At 41.5% G+C, this 14,079-nt stretch overlaps 1 protein-coding gene across 15 annotated transcripts in view; it reads right to left on the minus strand.

The window, feature by feature from the left end:
• Positions 1-561: 561 nt before the first annotated feature.
• THRB (thyroid hormone receptor beta) overlaps positions 562-14,079 on the minus strand; it is a 165,575-nt gene continuing 152,057 nt past the window's right edge. For all 15 annotated transcript variants that reach the window (XM_071561089.1, XM_071561097.1, XM_071561092.1 and 12 more), the window contains 2 exons: positions 6,997-7,255; positions 562-5,455 (listed from right to left, as the gene is read on the minus strand). In XM_071561089.1, the coding sequence (XP_071417190.1) occupies positions 5,214-5,455; positions 6,997-7,255 (501 nt within the window). In that variant the 3' untranslated portion in view covers positions 562-5,213. The remainder of the gene's footprint in view (positions 5,456-6,996; positions 7,256-14,079) is intronic.

Here is a 14,079-nt window from a genome sequence, read left to right on the forward strand (position 1 = left end):
CACAGCTTGAAATAAGTTTCCCATCTGGGACAGGCCAAGGAACAACTTTGGATCCAGGTACTAGATGGTGCTTTTCTTTCTGCGTGGAATAAATGATGGACTGGAGGAGAAATCAAAACTGCAAAAGGAATATGAGACTAGAGAAAATATTTGAAGAGAGTATCTTCTCCAATAGGTAAGAAACCATGGTATGGAAAGCATGAAAAGATGGTGAGTTTATTGCTCCTGTCACACCATCCCGGTTTAGACTGAGAGTGGAGAAGGAAAGAAAGGGCATTCCCTTAAAAAATGTAATTGAGTAAGACATAAATCAAGAGTCAGATCACTGGAATGAATTAATTTGGTCTGCTGTGAAGAGTGAGGAAGTGAAAAACTTTCGTTGGGTGCCCAAGGGAGGGGAGGAGAGGAGATAAGATATGAAGTAGTTGATGAAAGGGATGCAGGACGGAAATGTGAACCTTGTGCTCTAGGTCCCACTTTTCCCATTCCAGTGGCTTGAAAGAGTGTGATGGAGCTGACAAAAGAGCCTGCAACAAAAAGACAGAGACACCAGGACCACTATTCAGTTATAAGCTTTTTCTTTTTTAGAATTCAAGCTTACACAGTTATCTATGCCCACTATATTCATAATTACATTTTAATATCTGCATACAAAAGCTATGTAAAAATTATTTTCTTCCCCCAAATATACAAATTTTCTCTTTAGATAGTTTAAAACATTTGTGATCACAGATTCTTTTTTAATATATTTTAGGCTGAAAAAATATTACCAATCTAGCATAACTCTTAACACTGTTTGCAAAAAAATACATCATCCAAGGTACTTTGTTTTTTACTGTATGGTGTAATGTTTGCCTTACCCTCAGGGCATGAAACTGATATAAAAAAATAAATCAACTAAGTAAAACCCCCAAACCTCATAAACAAAGTAGTAAGTCCTCCCAATGAACTTAATGAAAACAAACAACCCAAACCACCCTTCTCTTCAAAAAAGTTATGAATGACTAATTTGATGTATTTATGAGCAAACTAAAACCGAAGACTGCTAAGGAAGTAGGAAAAAAGAAATTACAGTATGTCAGCTAGTTCATGCCCTGATACTATCTTTACCAACATTAAATGTGTAATTAAATAAAGTGTCTTTTAATGTTTTACATTGTGCTCAGTAATTTACATAAATTTAATCCACACCCGGGTGCTGATGTAGATTTACATTTGATTGTCTTGTGCATAAACAAGGTTAGCTTTTAAAGAAGGTAAACTGTGCAATGGACAGTCACAAACAACTTATTACCTGCACAATATTGCTTTTGCTTTTTGAAGGCGACATCAGTCAATGTGGATACACACAAATAATGCATACTCTGCATTTGCTAACATCTATACTAAAACTTTGTGATAAGGCCAAACCTTTTTTTTTGTTTTTAATTTTAAAGCAAAAATATACCATAGTAAAAAAAAAACAAAACCAAAAACGTGCTCACACCATTATGAATCTTTAAGTGGAAAATAAATCTCTATCACACTAGAATAAAATTCTCTCTATAAAATTTAAATACAGATCACTTCATTACTATATCAAAAGGAAATGTCTTGCAATCATTTCCAGATGATCACAATAACAAGACACATTAAGAGGTCCTGTTGCCTCTTCCTTTGTGAAAATATAAATGTTGAACACTTTCAATTGCTCTCACAGTGAGAGGAAAACGTTCCTTGGTTGTGGATTTTGAGTCTGTCAATGAAAAAGGTTTAGCCTTAGGAATGCTGGCTACATCTCAAAACCGTAAGACTGATTTTTATAATTTATGATTCATGCAGTAAGAAGTCAATATGACACATACAGATTAGAGTTCCATAGCATAAAAATACATCACTAGCAATGACATGCGCTGCTTGTGATCAACAGCCCTCTCTTGGCAGATTTCTGATATAAATGATCTTTCTGGATAGTTTTTTCCTCTTTCTGATGTTTGCTCCTGAAGAAGCAAGCAGTCTGCTCAAGGATGATTTTGGACCTTGGAAGTCTAACTCTAACATCTACATTTTGGCAGAATGTAAACAAAATCATTATCACACACTATATATGTCATTATAAATATCATAACTTAACTGGGATTACACATGAAACAAGTATCTAAATGCACATGTTACTCAGGGTAAAACCATGAATGGTGACAATCAGGTTTGACAGGAAAATTCTTCTGTATAAGATCCACACATAGACCACAAAGCAAACATGAGAGCTACGTGGCACCATCAGAAACAAAACTCTGGACTGCACTGGAATGCACACGTTTGTTATTTCACTCAGAAGGCCTGTTACTACAGAGGGTGCTGACTGAGTACTGATGTCTGCCACTGAGGTGGTCAGTCCAATGGCTCAATCCCACAATGGCTTGATGCCACTGATATTTAAAAGCGTGTATGTCTTAGCAGAACTAAGGTCAGTATCCACGGGCAAGAGTCTGCAAGACTCTAGTTTTGCTCTCACGATCACATCAATCAGCAGCTGTACTGAGGAAGTAAATGAAGACACACAAAGTAAAACTGTTAGGAGATCGGAGGCCATTACAAGTCAGTACATCAAATCTGTCAAACTAAGAGCTTGGTCTTAGTTTTCAATTAAGGAATAGTGCTATCTCACTGTTAATCAGTGTCAGAATCCAACCTAATCTAAAAACCTAGAAAAGGATGTTGATGTATGTCCTTTCTGCTGAGAGTACTGCTGAACATGTCAAAGATGGTTGCCTGATTTTAGGCACTCACCTAAGGAAGGAGGCCTGATTTTTCTCAACCCTGATGATGAACAGCTCCAAACTGCATCAGCTTTTTGGAACTAGGAGAAACATAATGTTTCTTCTCCTGGGACTTATCCACAGGACACAGTCAAAAGCTGGAATGCTAACTCAAGCTCACATTGAGCGAACAGGTGAGGTACTTGCACTGGCTTCAGGAAGAACAGCACACTCAGACCCATGGCAGAACAGAACTCTATAAGACATGCCCATTTTTCTCTTTGCAAGCTATTGTGGGCATAGTAAGAGATTGGCTGCTTTTCTGCATTTCCTCCTATGTACTATCAGTTCCGTATGAAATCACCCCAAATCAGCTATCCAAAAAGCTGGTTTCTGAGACTGATGTTGCTTAGATGCACACTTCAAGATAGAGATAACACAGCCAACAACAGAGGTTCTTGAACTTCAGAAAATATATAAAAATAAATCTCCAATGGCCTGTCTTCCCTGCTACCTGCAAAATCCCCCTGAACACCCCATTGTGTGTTATGTTCTGACAAAAAAACCCTAAGTGATAACATCAGTGCCCACAGCTAATCACGGGTGCATACGGTATCAAAGAACAGGGAGAACAAGATTCCACATCCCTGAAAACATGGCTAATAGCACTCCAAATGCTTTCTCAATGGAGGGAAAGAGGGGTGGAAAGAATTTAACCCCTGACACACATATATTGTGTTCCACCTATAAGTTTTCCTGAGTATCATGTTTTTTATGAGGGGATAAGCATGTAACAAATGGGTTCAGATTTGGGCCATGAGTTTTGAAAGTCAACACATCCACCCTACCAGTGCCCACTGACTTGCCAGGCAAATAGGTCAATAAATAGCAGAGAAAGAAACTAGTACAAATGAATGCAGAGCATGTAAAAACATAGGGTATGAGGAAGTGCAAAATACATGAACTAAGCTTCTGGTTCCCAGGAAGAACAGAAGGATGGTTTTGATGTATCATACAAATTCAGGGAATGGTTTAATATCAAGTTTATAAAACCCAGGGCCAACAACCCTGAATGGAGATGGATGACAGAGAGGAACCTCTAGCTATTAATGTCCTCATCACTGGCCTCCAAACATTCCAGGACTGTGAGTACTGGCTTGCAAATTTTGGCAGCAGGACATTCTGTCATTGCTCAGTTTGGTTCCTGTTAGTGCGGTTAGTGGAAATAAATTAGAAGAATCAAGAGAGCATCTAGCAAAACAAAACATATACACACAACAAGGAGGGAGAAGCTAGCTGATCCACACACATCCATACACACACATGGGAGAGGGTGAGAGAAGGAGAGAGAGAAGATAAAAACATGTAAATATGTTTAAGACATCTGCTGAAGATTTGTAATTATATATATATAAAATTATATATATAAGTGCATATAAACTTTATATATATATATGTATATAAAACAAAGGATTACTTCTGAGCAACACTATTTGTATTACTGGGATAAAGCTGTACAGTCTTGAGTGTCATTAATAACACAATTGGTTTCCATCCCATCTGAAGGTCACCCCATATATTTCATTCTCCTTGTCCTTATTCTGTGAGCCCTCATATCCCGGAATAACTCAGAAACTGCCTGCTATGCTGGCAGAAAGTCTTCTCCCTCAGAGTGATGGGTTTTCTGTGTGTCTCAGAAAAAGCAGACTTCTCCACACTCAGGAAAAGCACTTCAGAGGATCAAATTCCCCTCCTTACTCCAACAGAGCTTCTAGTGAACTTACCTGGAGTTCAACTTTAGTAACTGAAGATGTTAGTACCTTATACACATGGAAAAAAAAAGAGTCAGTCCCTTCTAACAGTCTGCATTATTTTAAGTGATGGGGCACAGTTAAACTGTATTTCCTGAAAAAACCCTTCAGAGAATGACGGGACCATGATGATGATGAAGGTCCTAGATCGCAATGGTAATTTTATAAAAGAAATAAACGTGAAAACTAGAAATTTCATATTATGAATTGGTCACTTATACCCTGCAAAAAGAGATAATACTAGATAGAATTGCCAAAGTCAAATGAACAATAGCTGTTTTAACTTGAAGGCAAATTTATTTTCTGCCACTTCAATTTCTCTCCCGTATTTTCCAAGCAATGATGTGTGTGAGCTGGTGACCACTCAAGTGCTGGTGAATGAGATTGGTCTGTTTGTATTTTCACTGTTAAGCTGTCAAAGCACTCACATCAAAGGACTGAAGAACAAATTGCAATAGTCACAAGTACCCGCATTAAAGGGATGTTTTCATCCATGTGTATACAACCACCCCCCAGCATCCCCAAAGAAAACCCAAACAAAAACCCAACCCTGTCTCAGGAAACAGAAGAGCACGAAAGAAGAACAGAGATGAGAAGAGCTGGGCCACGGGATGAAATGCCAGCCAGTAGTGCGACAGGGGTGTGGAGAACTGCTCCAGTCTCTCTAATCCTCAAACACTTCCAGGAACAATGGAGGGAACAGTTCTGTGGGGCACTCCACCTTCATGTGCAGGAAGCGGCTGGCATGGCAGGCTCCAATCATTCGCAGGTCTGTCACTTTCATCAGCAGTTTTGGCCAAAAGTGTGCAACATGGTGTTTTCTGTAATTAATGTAGTGTTCAAATGCCAGGAGGAACCCCTCTTGACACTTTTCTATTCTCTCAACACAAACAAGGCCTGGGCGATCTGTGGATACAAAGCAGCAGAAGTATTATTACTTATTTGCTTCAACAAATTCCTGATTATAAATCAGGAAAAGCAGGATGATTCCATTGCTAGGAAAGAAATGAGAGAGAACATGGACATTTGGCTCTGCTACAAACAACTTCTTTCAATTTGGCCACCTCACTTATCAGTACTGTCCCTGTTAAAACAAGGACATAATCCTTCCTTTCTTCATCCTTTCCTGCTTTGCTTGGGAAGTGTTTCCTTACAGTGACTAGAGCAACAGATCCCTGGTTTCAGATTTGGCTTCTACCTATATAGTTCTGTAACACAACTAATAAAGAATTTTGAAATATAACTTATCAGTTATATAAACTACAGTTCCTTTCTATCTGTTTCTCTACAGTCTGACTCCAATGCTTTGATCATGCTTTGGTTCCTTTCTATCTGTTTCTCTACAGTCTGACTCCAATGCTTTGATCATGCTTTGGTTCCAGGTGAGCTGCAAAGGAAACTGTTGTGGAGCGTCAAGGTGCAACAGAGGTCAAAAATTTCACTGACTGTCTCAGCTGTCACCTCAGCTGGCACCCAGATAGGGAGTGGGATAGCCCCCTTCACAAGCCACTTCTCAGGAGGCACTTGTGGGAAAGCAGGTCCTTTGAACTGCCTTCTGAAGCCCCTACTCATGCATCACTGAGTAAGGAACTAAAAAGAAATCATAATGTTTTGATTGGGAAGATCAAGTGCTGAGTTGTGATTAATGTGGAAACCTTTCTGTTTCAGATGGAGTTAATGCTTGTAAATCACTAACTGTGTATTGTTATTCAGTGCCCAATCTTCAAAGTGGTTTTAAAACTAAACCTTGCCAAATCTGCCACTGCCCAAGAATGGAATTTCCTCTTTGGGCTGGCACAATCAGTGGAAACATATTTGAAAACATACTTAAACTGAGAAGCTTAGAAACTCCTTGGGAATCATATGAAGTGGTTTGTGCTGCTTCTGCATTACCCCACCAACTGACCAGTTACAAATGGTCCCAGCATAGGGAAATAGCACAGCTCTCAAATGCCCATTAGGAAGCAGTGGTGCTGTTAATTAGGAAAACAAGAGGGCAGGTCAAACTAAACATATGAGAATGATAGAAATGTGTACGAACCACCCAGTGCATGACAGTACCGTGCATGACAGTACCCAGGGGAAGAGGGAACTAAATTATTTTAAGGACCAATGTTGCTAAATCATCTGTTTTTCATTAAAGGCTAACTGGCTTAGAACCGGAACTGATTTCTTTCTGGTGATCATCCCTGCCTCATCCCTAAGTACCAAACTGAGTAAGGTGGGTTACCAAAGGCACTTTTATGTCCATGTCTCACCCTGAATTTTTTCCTAGTGCTCATCAAACTAAATCTAAGCTGCACTGGGTTTTTGAGAGATAGGTTCTTCCACATTATTCTAGTCAGGACTACAAGATCTAACAAACCTTATTTCTTTTAAAAAGAGGCTTGTGACAAACACCAAAGAGTTTCAAAATGATTAGGGTCCCAATACATTTCTGTTCTCACCTGATGACATGAGCAAAACAGCCTGAAGAAGGGCAACCTCGGTGTCATCCAGGTTAAATGAAGAAAGAGACATGCCCAGGTCAAAAATGGCATCAGACACTACACCAAGACCCCCATTTTTCAGCTGGCCCCTTGTCACCGCCATCTCCCCATTTAGTGTTAAAGTCTCACTCTCAGGGTCATAGCGAACTGCTGCTCGGAGGGACATTATCTCCATACAGCAGCCTTTCAGAAGGATGATCTGGTCTTCACATGGCAGCTGCAAAAATTATAAATGGTAAAGAAAAATACGTATTTGTCAGACTAAGTTGCTTTTACAACTATAATAAATTCATGAGCATGAAGTTGCAGTTCACAGCCAAGGACACTACTTCGCATAGTGCAGTTACCTTCCAAACACACTCCTGCCTAACTGCACAACAAAAACCCTGGAGATTTGCATTCCCGTCTTCAGGAACCTCCAGCAAATTAACATCCTCTGCTTAACATCCTCACATATCCTTAGGAAATCTACCACTAACAAAGCTGTAGGCTTCAAAGCAAACCAACATGCTTCAGGTATGGAGGTAAAGTGACCCAACTTGCTGATGTGCTTGCTCTGTGTGGGACCACTCAGTTTGTGGGAGCATTATAAAATTAAGTCCAATAAACCTTAAGAACGTAGCTTTCTATCTTGCAGAACATTTCACAAAGTGTGAAGGGTGAAGCAGACCAGTCAGGTGCCAGGTTGGTGGTAACATATACTATTGGTTTTGTTTCCCATCATGGGTAGATCAAACTGAGATGGCTGAAGTGGTGCCTGTTCTCAGCTGTTTACCCTTCTCTCTTCTCCTCCTGAGCTCTCTCAGTTTACAATTTATCATAACAGAATAAACTATAATTGGGGCTGATACAGACCTCTGCCATCCCAGTGAAATTCACTGCCAGCCATGATTATTTCTTACCTGACCAGAGGAAAAGAAAGACATTTGAGAGTGTCTGTAAGAATGGACTGTGTTTTAAGTAAAAGGAATGTTTACAAGTAGAGGAAATACCTCAATAGATGGGGTGGTAAATCTCAATCTCACTGCTCATTTAAACAACAGGGACCTTATGAAGCGACACTTAGTCAACTAAGGCTGTTTTCCCTAGACTCCCTACATTATTCCTGGGCAGACAGAAAATCTTTGGTATAGCTATAGCTTTTATCCTGGTGCATAAGCTGTGATTTTCAGAGCATGGGGCTAGACATGTCTTTTTCATGACATTAACAAAGGCAAGCAGTCCAAATTGTTGGAGGTAGGTTCTGTATTTACAGAGTATAACCACAATGGTAATGCATAAGCAGAATGTGTTCTGTAAATCATGACTTTATATTTTCATAGGTAATTCAATGATAGCAAAACCCATCAGGACTGTTTTGAGACTGTTCAGCTTGGTTTTAAATGAGTCAAAAAGCCACCCTTTTCTGATTCACACAAAATTATTATATTTACCTGTTTTGCAATTCAAAATGAAAACTCCATGAACTATAGGTTTACATGGCAACTGTGCATTCACAAAGTAAGTACACTGATTTGATGTAAAATGATCCAGAGTGGATGCCAGACAGTTACCTAATGCAAGAGGAAAGCAGTTCTTTGTTACAGAAGAGTTTTAAGCAAAAGCTAGCCATGGTCAGGAAGAGGAACTGAATCATGCAACTACTTTTCCAGCAATGCCAGCTTCAGGTGTGAAGTGTTTGATAAAAAAGAAAATTGATTCATCCTGTTCAGGGCAAATCACATCCCTGCAGATCACCCTCTGCTCAGCAGCAGTGTGGGGAAGGCTGCACAGGCACAGCAGCAGTCTCTCTACTCAATGACAATGCCACTGTTTGGCTGCTGAGACTGAAGGAGGGAAAGAAACAGAAAAAAAAATAAAAAAAAGAAAAGATGTGTGAGAGAAACCAAGAAGAGATATCAGAATAGGCAATGACAGCAAAAAAAGGGACATGAAAGAAAGGAAGAGAGAAGGGAGAAGAAAAGAGAAATGAAATAAAACAATGAATCAACTCTAAGGAAAAGGATGAATAGTGGAAAAGAAAAAGATGACAGCAGAGAAAATATTTTGTGACACTTCAGCTGTTTTATTAGTGAGCCATTAAAACAATGAGAATTTCTCTGCTTATGTGAACTTTTTAAAAACTTCTGGTTGTGGTGATTTGTCTATGCCTGTCCTTCACCTGCTTTCATAATTTTGAACACATGGGACACTTATTTCACAGATGTCAAGCCTCAGGTCTTATCTGCCAGTAGAAAGAGTTACCAAAGATAGGAGGCTTGAACATCAGTTCCCAACTGTGCAGGTTTTAATACTACCTACACCCATCATTGAGTGTTGCTACCAGAACATCTTCCAGAAGTGAGGTCAGTGAATGTGACTGAATCTCTGCCACGTGTCATCCTTTCCTTCTCCCTCTGCAGAGAAGGGCAGGGAGAAAAAGCAAAAGGCAGGAATCTGAGGTGATCACCTCTGCAGGACATACTGGCAGCCAGCACATGTGCAATGCAGCACCTTAAGATGAGCTAAGCTACCTGGAAGGGTATTTACATAGCTTCATCCACTGTGGAACCAGTGATGCCTGTGACACTTAAAACTCACATAATTAAATTTTCCTCCATCTTCATCTTCTGAGCAGAAGGAAATGCATGAAGGAAACTTCGATTAGTTTGGTATTGGATTCTTGTTTGAGGTAGGGGTTAATGGATGCACATAAACTAAGCTGGGCACTCACAGTGCTCTGCTGGCTTCTGTATGTGTCCAAAGTTGAAAGAAAGAAGAAAATGCAGATATGAATACATAAGTGGCTATGACTGTTCCTTGTCATGTCCCTCTTTCAGAGAGATTTACTACATTCTCAGCCTTAGCCTCTGTGGAATTAAAAACTGAGGTGATGTTTAAATGCTCTCTGAAATAAAGCTAACAGGATGATGCCCCTTCAAAAAGAAGCAAATATTTGTCATTTTCTTCATGCTACAGCAAGAGCTATATGACAACTCAGAGGACAGCTGTTCTATTCCTTTGTGTTCATGGAGTTCTCCCTTTCCCTGCCATCAGACCTTGATGTATATGGGTGTTATGTTTACACAGTGGCTCAGTTGTAAACAAAGCCTGTCCAGCTGAGCCACATAACATACAGAAGTCATGACCAATGATGCCTTGATTTCTTCATCCATGCTTCCTGCCTAGCTCTGACACAAGTGGGCCCATGGTAGCCAGGAGGGGTAGGAGATGTCAGATGGACACTCAAGTCTGTGTGTGACTGGTAAAGCTTTCTAAATTAAAAAGACTACCTTGGCATGCCACTGCAACTTCCCACCAACAAATGCCAAATCAGAGGAGACAGATTTCCTCAGACACTTAATGCTGCAGGGCCTTCTTGATCTATGGACACGTTCCACATATTTTAAAATCTTCATGCTTGGCCAGCACTTCATGCTGTCTTGACTGATGGAGCCAATGCTGAGGCTAGCCAGGGTGAGCTATTTGCACTATGACAACTATTGATATTTACCTCTTCTTGTTCTGTAGGTGCCAGAGGACATATATAGTTCTCCCTGAATGACCTTAGGGAAAAACTGCCAGCCACAGATGAGTAAAATGCTATGGCTGCCTTACACTTCCTTCCTGACTGATGTTAAGTCATTAGGAAGAAACCCTGCTCCTGAGTTAGGGAGCCCCACGACCTCACTGACCATGGTCACTCCTGTTTTGAATGTCATTCACTTGATATTTCAGCAGCAGAGTCAAACCTTGCTCTGCAGTGTGAGTGACCAGGCAGGCATCCTTCCATGGCTGGACTGGGGATATTCCCATGTTAAAATTCCCATGATTTGGAATCCTAAAGGATTCACAAGATTTAAAATTATTAAAATAATAATATATTATTCTTAATGATAGTGTAATTAATTATGCATTACTTCATGTTATTAGTTATTGTATTATATTCTTACCATGCCTGCAGGGACATGCCAACCCTCACCTATAGAAAAGCCACCTCCAGGGAGTGCAACGAACAGGGCGGGCAAACAGTTCATGGCCTGTCAGTCAGGGCGTGACACGGATACACTACCAGCTCCAGAGCTCAACTGGTGTCATTGCTTCTTGGGAGGAGCTCAGGTAAGGTATCCACTTGGCAAGGCACCAAGTCATCTATGCTCATCATAAAGGATGCAGCGACTCAGACAGATCCCAAAAAACCCACGTAGCTATCCAGGTTTCAGGCTCCAGGGAGTACCAAGCCTTTCACTCCATTGTAGCAGAGACAGAAGCTGCATGAGATGTGACCATTGTGCTGCTAGAAAGCTATGACTGTTTTGCCATTACAGAAACCTGGAGGGATGAATTCCATGACTGGAGTGTGACTACCAGTGGCTACAGGCTCCTTGGGAGGAGAGGAAGCAGAAGCAGAGGGACTGCCTTCTACATCAAGAGGTGAACTAAGAGCTGTCTCTGAAGAACATCCATGAGCTGGTTGAAAGCCTGTGATACGAATTAAAGATCAAGCCAACAAAGGGAACCTTGAGGTCAGTGTCTGCTACAGGCCACCTGATCATGAGGAGCACATTGACAAAGCTCTCTTGCTCCAGATACAGGAGGCATCGTGTTGGTGGGCTCTAGTCCTGCTGGGGGACTTCAATTATCCCAATATCTGCTGAAAAAATAGCACAGCAAACAGTAGGCAATCCAGAAGACTCCAGGAATGCACAGAGGATAACTTCTTGAGCCAGTTAATACCAGAGGGGATGTGGTATTGAATTTGATGGTCACCAATGGAAGCAAGCTAATTGGGGATGCCAAGACTGGAGGCAGCCTGGGCTGCAGTGATCATGTGCTGGCTGAAGTCCTGAGGTATATGGGTCAGTGAAGTTAGGCCCCTGAACTTTAGGAAAACAGAATTCCAGCTCTTCAAGAAGATAGGCAATAGGATTCCCTGGGAGACTTCCCTGAGGGACAAGGGAGTGGAACAGAGCTGGCAGATCTTCAAGGAAGTCTTCCACAGAGTGTACGAGCTAGCCAATCCCCAGGAGCAAAATATCAAGAAAGTGAGGCAAGTGGCCAGCACAGTTGAGTAGGGAACTGCTGTTCAAATTAAAGGGAAAGACGCAAATGCACAGCAGAAACAAGGACAGGTAACCTGGGAAGAGTACAGAGATGAAGTTTGGTTGTGTAGGGATGGGGTGAGGAAGGCCAAGATGACACTGGAACTGAATTTGCCAAGGGATGCAATAACAAGAAGGGCTTCTACAGATGAAAGTCAAAGAACAGGTACCCCACCAATAAACAACAATGGTAAACTCATAACAATGGACAAGGAGAAAGCTGAGGTACTCAGCAACTATTTTGCCTCAGTCTTCAACGTCAACCTTTCTTCCCATACCTCTTGAGGGGATGGACAGCAGGATGGGGACTGGGGGAGCAGAGTCCCTCCCACTGTAAGTAAAGATCAGGTTCATAATCATTTGAGGAACTTGAAAATACATAAGCCTTAGACCCTCAGAGTCCAAACCATTCTCCGTGATATTTGAAAAGTCGTGGTAATCAAGCAAAGTCCCAAATGACTGGAAAAAAGGAAACATTGAAACTTCCTTAAAAAGGTAGAAAGGAGGACCCTGGGAACTACTGACCTGTCAGCCTTACCTCTGTACCTGGGAAGATCATGGAACAGATCCTCCCAGAAGCTACACTAAGGCACATGGAGGACAGGGAGATGACTTGGGACAGCCAGCATGGCTTCAATCAAGGACAGGTACTGCCTAACCAACCTAGTAGCCTTCTATGATGGGGTGACTATATCAGTGGACAAGGGAAGGCCTACAGATGTCATTTATCTGGACTTCTATAAAGCCTTTGACATAATCCTCCACCAACACCCTTCTCTTTAAATTGGACTGTTAGCTTGCATTCAGATGGTAGTGGTCAATGGATGAGAGTCTCTATGGACATTGGTGACAAGTGGTGTCCCTCAGGGGTCTGTATTGGGACCAGTGTTATTTAATACATACATTAATGACAAAGATGAAGGGATTGAGTGCCCTCTCAGCAAATGTTTAGATAACACCAAGCTGAGTGATGTGGTTGACACACCTGAACAACAGAATGGCACCCAGAGGGGACTGGGACGAGCTTGAGAAGTGGGTCCATGGGAGTCTCATGAGGTTTAACAAGACAAGTACAAAGTGCTGCAAATGGGTTGGGGCAACCTCCAATATCAATAAAGGCTGAAGGATGAACAGATCAAGAGCAGCCCTGACGAGAAGGACTTGAGGGGGCTCACAGATAAGAGGCTGGACATGAGCTGGCAGTGTGGGCTTGTAGGCCAGAAAGCCAACCCTACCCTGGGCTGCATCCAAAGCAGTGTGGCCAGAAGGTTGAGGGAGGTGATTCTGCCCCTCTAGCCTGCTCTGATGAGACCCCATCTGGAGTGCTGTATCCAGCTCTGGGGTCCCCACCACAGGAAAGATATGGACCTGTTGGAGCAATTCCAGAGAAGGGCTACCAAGATGATTATAGGGATGGAACACCTCTTCCATCAGGAAAAACTAAAGAGAATTTCGATTGTTCCGCCTGGAAAAGAGAAGGCTTCAGGGTGATGTAATTGTGGCCTTCCAGTACCTGAAGGGACTCTACAAGAAAGATGGAGACTATTTACATGGGTATGTGGTGACAAGACAAGGAGGGATGACTTTAGATTAGGTATTAGGAAGAAATTCTTTACTGTGAGGGTGGTGAGGCACTGGAAAAGGCTGCCAAGAGAATTTGTAGATGTCCAGTCACTGGAAGTAATCATGGCCAGCCTGGATGGGGCTCTGAGCAACCTGGGTGTACTGGAAGGTATCCCTGCCAATTGCAGGAAGGTTAGAACTAGATAATCTTTAAGGTCCCTTCCAACCAAACCATTCTATGATTCTATGAAAATTATTTAGACTATTAAGACTGAAATATTTCAGGTTGCAGTTCTGGCAACATTTTTTAAAATTAGGAAAAAAAATAAAATCAGCAATTGCATCTGGTCCTTCAATAAAAATGATACCTCAGTGCAAATGAGATCAACTTAGGGCC

The sequence above is a fragment of the Pithys albifrons genome, chromosome 7 (assembly GCF_047495875.1).
Source record: "Pithys albifrons albifrons isolate INPA30051 chromosome 7, PitAlb_v1, whole genome shotgun sequence".
Taxonomy (NCBI): domain Eukaryota; kingdom Metazoa; phylum Chordata; class Aves; order Passeriformes; family Thamnophilidae; genus Pithys; species Pithys albifrons.